Source organism: Artibeus jamaicensis, unplaced genomic scaffold (assembly GCF_021234435.1).
Source record: "Artibeus jamaicensis isolate MK-2021 breed Jamaican fruit bat unplaced genomic scaffold, CSHL_Jam_final contig_851, whole genome shotgun sequence".
In the NCBI taxonomy this organism is placed as follows: Eukaryota; Metazoa; Chordata; class Mammalia; order Chiroptera; family Phyllostomidae; genus Artibeus; species Artibeus jamaicensis.
Window position 1 is genome coordinate 10,717,631 of NW_026521986.1, and position 7,384 is coordinate 10,725,014.

At 48.5% G+C, this 7,384-nt stretch overlaps 1 protein-coding gene across 2 annotated transcripts in view; it reads left to right on the forward strand.

Annotated features, from left to right (window-relative positions):
- The window catches only part of TTC9 (tetratricopeptide repeat domain 9), a 31,122-nt gene extending 23,738 nt beyond the window's left edge, over positions 1–7,384 (forward strand). Inside the window, exons 2-4 of one of the 2 annotated variants that reach the window (XR_008393009.1) lie at positions 1,818–2,000; positions 4,235–7,187; positions 7,267–7,384. Coding sequence is in view for 1 of the 2 variants with exons in the window: in XM_037127368.2 (XP_036983263.1) it covers positions 1,818–2,000; positions 4,235–4,314 (263 nt within the window). In the remaining variant the exon portion in view is untranslated. Of the gene's footprint in view, positions 1–1,817; positions 2,001–4,234 lie in introns of both variants that reach the window. The other variant, XM_037127368.2, reaches the window with a different exon arrangement.

Here is a 7,384-nt window from a genome sequence, read left to right on the forward strand (position 1 = left end):
GCAGCACCAGCACTTTGGCCCGCCCCACCCAGCCGGGTCATGGCAGGAAGGAGCCATTTTGCCTCCTCAGTCTGCTTAGGAGAAGCCGACCTGTGCCTCCAACACAGTCCCTGCCCTTAGTCCCTGCCCTCTCAATACCTGAGTGATTGACTGCAGGTGGATGTAGGTCGGCAGGGCTGGGGTGAAGGTGAGGCTAGTAGGGCTCTAAGTTTTGGAAGGTGCTCCCTCTCCAGGGTCGTACAAGCTTCCTCACCCTGGTCCCTGTCCTGTGGCTCATCAGTGAGAGAAAGCTTCCAGGGAACATGGCTGACTGCGGAGCGGAAAGAAGCCCACCCACTGGTACCTGCCAGCCTTCGCTTACTCATGTCCACAGAGGTGCCCTGTACGGGCCGGGGCAGTAGCCTACGGGGAGGCCTCTGCTACCAGGAACTGCACAGACAGTCATCCCTGCAGGATGCCAGGGCTGAAGAGAATTATAATAATATTAAATAATACTTTGGGTGCTTACGATGTGCCAAGCCCTGTGGTTAAATACTTTATGACCATTATTTTACATAATCCTCTCAACAAAGTCAATAAAGAACTTGGGCTCTGGAGTCCGACAGCATGGGTTTAAATCTCAGCCTTGCCACTTTCCTGATGTGTGACCTTGGGCAATCACTCAACCTCTCTGAGCCTCAGCTTCCTCATCTGACCAGTGGGAATAAGAATAGGACCTGCATCATAGTTGTCCAAGGATTATATCAGGTAATGCAAGTAAAGTAGAGAGACAAGCATCTGGCACTAGACAAATATTAGAATTGGGATTGCCTCTTATAGCTTAATCCTAGGGTTGCCACAACAAACGTCTCACACATTGGTGCTTAAACAATAGAAATTTATTGCCTCACACTTCCGGAAGCTAGGAGTCCAAGATCAAGGTGTTGGTAGGGCTGGCTCCCTTCCGTGAGCTATGAGGGAGAATATGTCCCATTTTTCTCTCCTAGTTTCTGGAGTTTGTTGGCTTGTAGATATCTCCCTAAGCCTTTCCTCTGTGTGTCTGTTTCAGTGTCCAAATTTCCCCTTTGTCTTAGTCCATTTCAGCTGCTATAGCAAAAATACCATAGACTGCATGGGTCACACCAAAACCCCTTATTTATCACAGTTCTGGAGGCTGAGAAGTCCAAGATCAAGACACAGATAGCAGACTTGGTATCTGGGGAGGACCTGCTTCCTGGGCCTCAGATGGCTGTCTTCTCACGTGTCCTCACAAGGCAGAAGGGGTGAAAGAGCTCTCTGAGCTCTCTTACAAGAATACTAATCACAATCATGAAAACCCCACCATCGCGTCTTAGTCACTTCCCAAAGGCCCCACCTCCAATTTGGGAATTAGTTTTCAACATGTGAGTTTGGGGGTGGGGGCATAAACATTCAGCCTATAGCATCCTTTTCATAAGGACATCAGTAATATTGCACTAGAACCCACTCTAATGGCCTCTTTAACTTCATTACTTTTGTAAATACCCTATTTCCCAATTTGGTCACACTCTGAAGTCCTGGGGGTTCAGAATCCAACGTATCTTGCTGGGTGGCAGGGGGGTGCACAATTCAACCCATAAGACTAAGTAACTTGCTCAAGGTCATGCAGCTTGTAGCTGATGAAACTGGGTCCTAGAACCCAGGATTATCTGATGACATGGTTCATGGCATGAACCCCCATGTAAAGCCCCAACACTCCTAACTCCTCTCTGGATGGGGAGAAAGAACGGAAGAGAGGCATTCCACTCCTACTGTTGTGTGTTGATGGCATTTCCCCTTCTTCCTCTCTCCTTCTGTAGCCTGCCTGCTCCAGGCAGAGCTGGTAAACTATGAACGAGTCAAGGAGTATTGCCTCAAAGTCCTGAAGAAGGAAGGGGAGAACTTCAAAGCCCTTTATCGGTCTGGCGTGGCCTTCTACCACCTTGGGGACTATGACAAAGCACTCTACTACCTGAAAGAAGCAAGGACCCGACAGCCAACAGGTAAAGCAGAAAGTGATGTTCTCTAATTGCCAGCCCCCTCTGGCAGTGCCGGGCGCCTTCTCAATGAGATGGACAGCTTTCATGGTATAGGGCCAGGCAGGTGCAGAAATGGCAGATTAGGGGTCAGGTGGGTGCTAGGACCTGGCAAGAGGAGAGCGAACAGTCCATGCATTTGCCTGGGGTCTGGGTTCCAGGGCCCTTGGGCACTGCTTCTTTTCACATACAATAAGGAAAAGATGAACGTGTCTCTTCCGACCCAGAATCCAGCTTTCTTCACTTGTTCAATAAACCCATGTTGAATTCTTACAACGTGCCGAGATTTGTGCCGGGCACCAGGGGTGTGGATGAGAAAAGGGGACCCCTGCTTGTGAGGAGCTCACAGAGTTGGCAAGACATAATACAAAGGGATGATTTGGTGCTGAGCCCAGTATCTTCCAGGAAGCATGGTCAGATCCCCAGTCAGGTCGCATTCCTTAGAGCACCATTAACTGTACCATTTGCTTAAATTCCTACCCACTAGCTCAGCCATTCATTGATTCCACAGATACTTATTAAGCAGTTACAATGGCCCAGGAGCTACTCTAAGTGCTGGATAGATAGTGGTGGACAAAACAAAGTTGCTACCTTCAAGGAGTGTATGTTATAATGGAGGGACATGGACAGTAAGCAAATGGACAGATAGAGAATGTAATATTTAGTAGCGTTAAGTGCTATGAAGGAAATAAAGCAGAGTAAAAGGATCAAGAAAAAGTAAATGGGGTGCTGGTGTAGCCCTGGAGCTTAGAAAGAGCCTTTCTCAAGAGGCAACAGTTCAACAATGACTTTGACTTAATGTTGCCACTGTTGTTCATGTGGCCGATTTTTTTTTAACATGCTTCTCCTTTCTAGATGTCTTTAAGGACTTTAGGATTAATTTGCAAATATTCAGACATATACTTTTTTCTTTATTTTTGTCAGAACACTAATATCTTCACTTTTTAAAACATTTTATTTATTTATTTTTATGGGAGGAGGAGGGAGAAAGAGAAGGAGAGAAACACTGATGGTTGCCTCTCATGCACCTCCAACTGGGGACCCGGCCCAAAACCCAGGCATGTGCCCTGACTGGGAATCAAACCGGCATCCTTTCAGTTTGCAGGCTGGCACTCAATCCACTGAGCCACACCAACCAGGCCTATTTTTATGTATTGATTAGTTTTCTGTATATTGATTGTGTTCCCCCAACTGTACTGTAACCCACTGGAGGGTTAAGAACTGGAGTCATTCAACAGAGCTTTCTTGAACACGTACTGGGTACCAGTGCGGTTCTGGATGCCATGCCCCTGGCGTTTTCGAGTGTCCTGCCTGTAGCGTTCATTTCTGCTTCGGGAAGTAAAGTCTTGGGCAGTCCTGTCACCCGTACTTGCTGGTATGTGCAGCGCTAAGCGGCTATTCCATGTCATACCCTGCTCCCCAGTTTAAGAACTGGGATTGGGGATAATTCCCGGCTCGAGGTGAGGTGATCAACTCCACTTATGAGGACAAAAATAAGATAATGAAGCAAAGTCATTTTAAACAATTCAATTTAAAAAAATTTACATTCAACTAATATTTACTCATCATTAGAGTAAGCACTTTTAGACAAACCTATTTTGGTGCTCACAGCCATTTCACAAGAAAGGGGTCACGGCCCCAAGAGGGGCAGGCTTTGGAGTCAGATGCACCATACACCGTGCGTCTCCTTGGATGACTTCTGAACCTCTCCGGGGCCCAGTTCTCCCTTTTGTCGCAGTGAGGATGATGCCATATACCTTGTAGGATTACAATGAGGATTAAAGGACATAATGAAAGTTAAAAACATGGCATGTAGTAGGCATACAACGATGGAAGCTATTTCTTGCAGACAAGACGCGAGGCTCAGAGAAGCTGGTAACGCGCGGGGTTGAACTCTACACAGAGCGTCCGCTGACTGTGCTCGCTCAGGACCACCGGGATGTGCTGTTTCACAGAAACAGAGGGAGAAGCCCCTCCTCCCCTCCTTGCCATCCGTCCCTGGGTCAGGGTGACCCGTCCACACTTGCTCGGGGAGGCCGTGTCGGGAATGCCGACATCCCAGTTGCCTCTCAGCCACCGTGGACCTTGGCCGAGTGAGTGTGGCCCGTCCATAGTCTGCAGACACAGCTGTGGACAGGTTCTGTGCAGACCCGGGGCTTCCCTCACCAAGTGTCCCCTAAAGAGTGTTTCTCTCTTCACAGACACCAATGTGATTCGGTACATCCAGCTGACAGAGATGAAGCTCAGCAGATGCTCCCAGAGAGAGAAGGAAGCCATGTAACGACAATGCCTGTCTAGAGTCGCCCCTGCGCCGAACCTGGACTCCCCGGCATCCCCTGGTGGAGAGCCCCTCCCTGGCTTCTGGTCCTTTCTTCCCACTTCTTCCATCCATCCCCCCTCCCACCTCTTCCTCCTGTTGCCCCTCAACTCACTGCCTACTCCCAGCGTGAAAAAGGAGGGGCAAATTTGGAATCGAGTGTGTTGCCCTGATAATGGAGATACCCTCTTCTGTGGTAGGTCAGCCGCTGAGAGGGACCTAATTTCTGCAGGGACAGCTGGGGAGGACTCTCACAGACCAGGAATGCCTGTGCTTCTGACAAAGACGGAGCCTGGCAGGTGTACCATTCCAAAGGCAGCAGGCATGGAGCGCTTAGCTGGACCCTCCACACCCTTCTGACAGACCAGAGCATCTCAAGGCAACTGTGACCAATCCAGGGATGAGACAAACACCAGAAGCATTGGTTAAGCCAGGCGAGAGACTGCGAATGTGTACACTGGATTTCCCCACCCCTACCCACAGTAACCTCAGCCCCTGCCTCCCTCCTTCCCTTGGCTTGTGCTTTCTTCTCTCCCCCTAGTGGAGCTGAGACTCTGCCAGGATTCACATGCCACTGAAGCCCACTCTCAGTGCCCTCTGTGACTACACATGCCATTCTCCCATCCCCCCACTCCAGCCAGCAGCCATGACAGCAGAAGGGCAGGGTAAAGTGGGCCAAGGCTTGACCACATAGGTGATGGGGGGAGGGAGAGAGGACGTTTAAGGGGGAGAGCATTGTATAGACTGGGGGACTGAACTGTGGACTAATTAAGTGTAAATAAAAACAAATGAACAGGCAGCAGTTCCTGTCATTTCTGTTGGAAGCAGCCCACTCCCCCACTTTCACTCCCTCCCCCAGCTCACTCAGAGCTACTTACAGCCAGGCAGGATGGGGCTCCCCCCAAAGCACTAGACTGTTTGTCCAGCAGTACAGAATGTTGGCTGCCGCCTTTGAGCTTTTAACGTAGGCTGGGGTTGGGGAGACTGCCCAGGGACTTGGCTTTGTGGGACTTGTACAGCCTCTTTTTGATGACATTAGCTGGACTCAATATCTAGCACAGAGAATGTGTTCAACAAATATTTGTTGAATGAGTAAGTGATGACTGCAGACTGGCTCTCCTGCCTTAAACTAATCTTATCCCAGCCTCGTCTCCTGATAGCTATGCTCTTTATGCCGAGTTGCTTCGGTCAACTAAGAAACATTTCCTGAGGGCTTATAGATTGCCTACCGTTGTGCAATATGCTGGGGGACATAGGATATCATCCCAGTCTTAAAGGAGACGAAGGAGTTGAGAAAGACTCATACGAGATGATTACCAATGACACCTTTAATTTATATGATGCTTTAAATTTTTCAAAGCACTTTCATGTCTTTTTTGTGTGATTAGTGAAAGAGACAGTATTGTACAATTAAAATATATACAGATGCAATAATGTTAATAGTTAGCATTTATTAAATGCACTACCTTCAGACCTTTACATGTACAATCTCATTTCTTTCATGCAGTTCTCCTATGAGATCGCATTTCTATTTGATGGATAAGAAAACTGGAAACCAGAAAAACTAACTCCCCCAAGGTTGCATGGCCTTAAGTGGAATAGCTAGGGTTTGAACCAGGTCTGTCTGACTCCAGAGCTCTAGCTAGGAACTATATACTATAGTTGCTGCTCTCCAGAGTATATTGAGCAGGTACAACCATTCAAGAGCAGAACCATGTGTATTAAGTTGAAAAGCCTTGACTATGTCAATGGTGGTGCCTGAGCTGCCTCTTGTATTTAAAATGCCCAAGGCAAAAAAAAAAAAGTCCCTAACACTGAACTCCCTAGTGGACAGGGAAGTGACAGGCCAGGAAAAGATGGCTGAGACCCAGCAGTTATTTCTGTGTATTGTTCATTCTACTTGCTGATGGGTAGAATCCAAACACTCCACCTAGCTTTCCTCACCCCAGCCCCAGGCACTGGGGAAAAGTCACAATTATAGTCAAAGATGGAAAGGAAACACAAAGTTAATTACGGGTTATTTGTTTAATCAGAGGTTCCACCACTGCAGGATCTAATCCCTGCTGAGGGGCGCAGAAGCTAGCAGCACAAGTTATATTCACATAGCTCCTCAAAGGCTTCCAATGGGGACTGGAAGAAAGTGCTAGAAATGTCCAGGGGCCCACAGCAGCTTGCCAGGAGCTCAGCCTCTGGGGACAAAGCAAAGGGAAAAAGCTGTCACAGCTGCCACAGTCTACCCCACCTCTACCACGTCCTTCTCTCTGCCCTCTTCCTCCAAAATGGTTTCACTCGGCCCCAATTCAAAACCACCCTGCAGGGTACACAGCACTGGCAAACGTGCAAACTCCCCTGCCCCGTAGCCTCCAGCCCAGAAAGCCTGAGAGCTGGCGAACTGCTTGTTAGGCCTGGAAGGACAAGAGGAGGTCAGAGGGGACCTGTTGAAGTAAACTGCAGGGTCTTCCTTTGGTCTTGCATTCAGGAAGGACTGAGAGGAACCATTCTCAGCATGGATCAGGAGAGAGGACTTGCCTTGGAGAGTGAGTTACAGCAGGGCTGGACAGATGGGGATAAGACCGTTATCATCCTTCCAAAGAGAAAGGTTGAAAACCAGAAGTAGGTGAAGACAACCTCGTGGGACCTCCTAGTACAAGTGTACAGGCTGCTTGTCTGTTGACTCAGATCCACATGCTTCCTGGAACTGCACTCGCTGTGACCCAAAGTTAAATGATCTCAAAGGAAGAGGCTGCCTGGGCGTAGTAGCTAATGTTTGGGGTGATTGGTGAAGTTCCTGTTCATCTATTCAACAGAGACTTCAGAGGGCTGTTCAGCAAAATCAGGTGTGTTCACCCTCAGCTTCCTTCTCCCCACACCTCCCCAAACCAGGGACCAGCCTTTAATTACGCGCTTCCTTTGCAGGTGTCACTGTTGAACACTACCCGGTGCACTAACCTGGACCCAAACTGCTCTGTTATCTCCTGCTTGGACTTTTGTGATAGACTCTTCGTGGAAAAAAATTATACTTTTCTTGTCATTA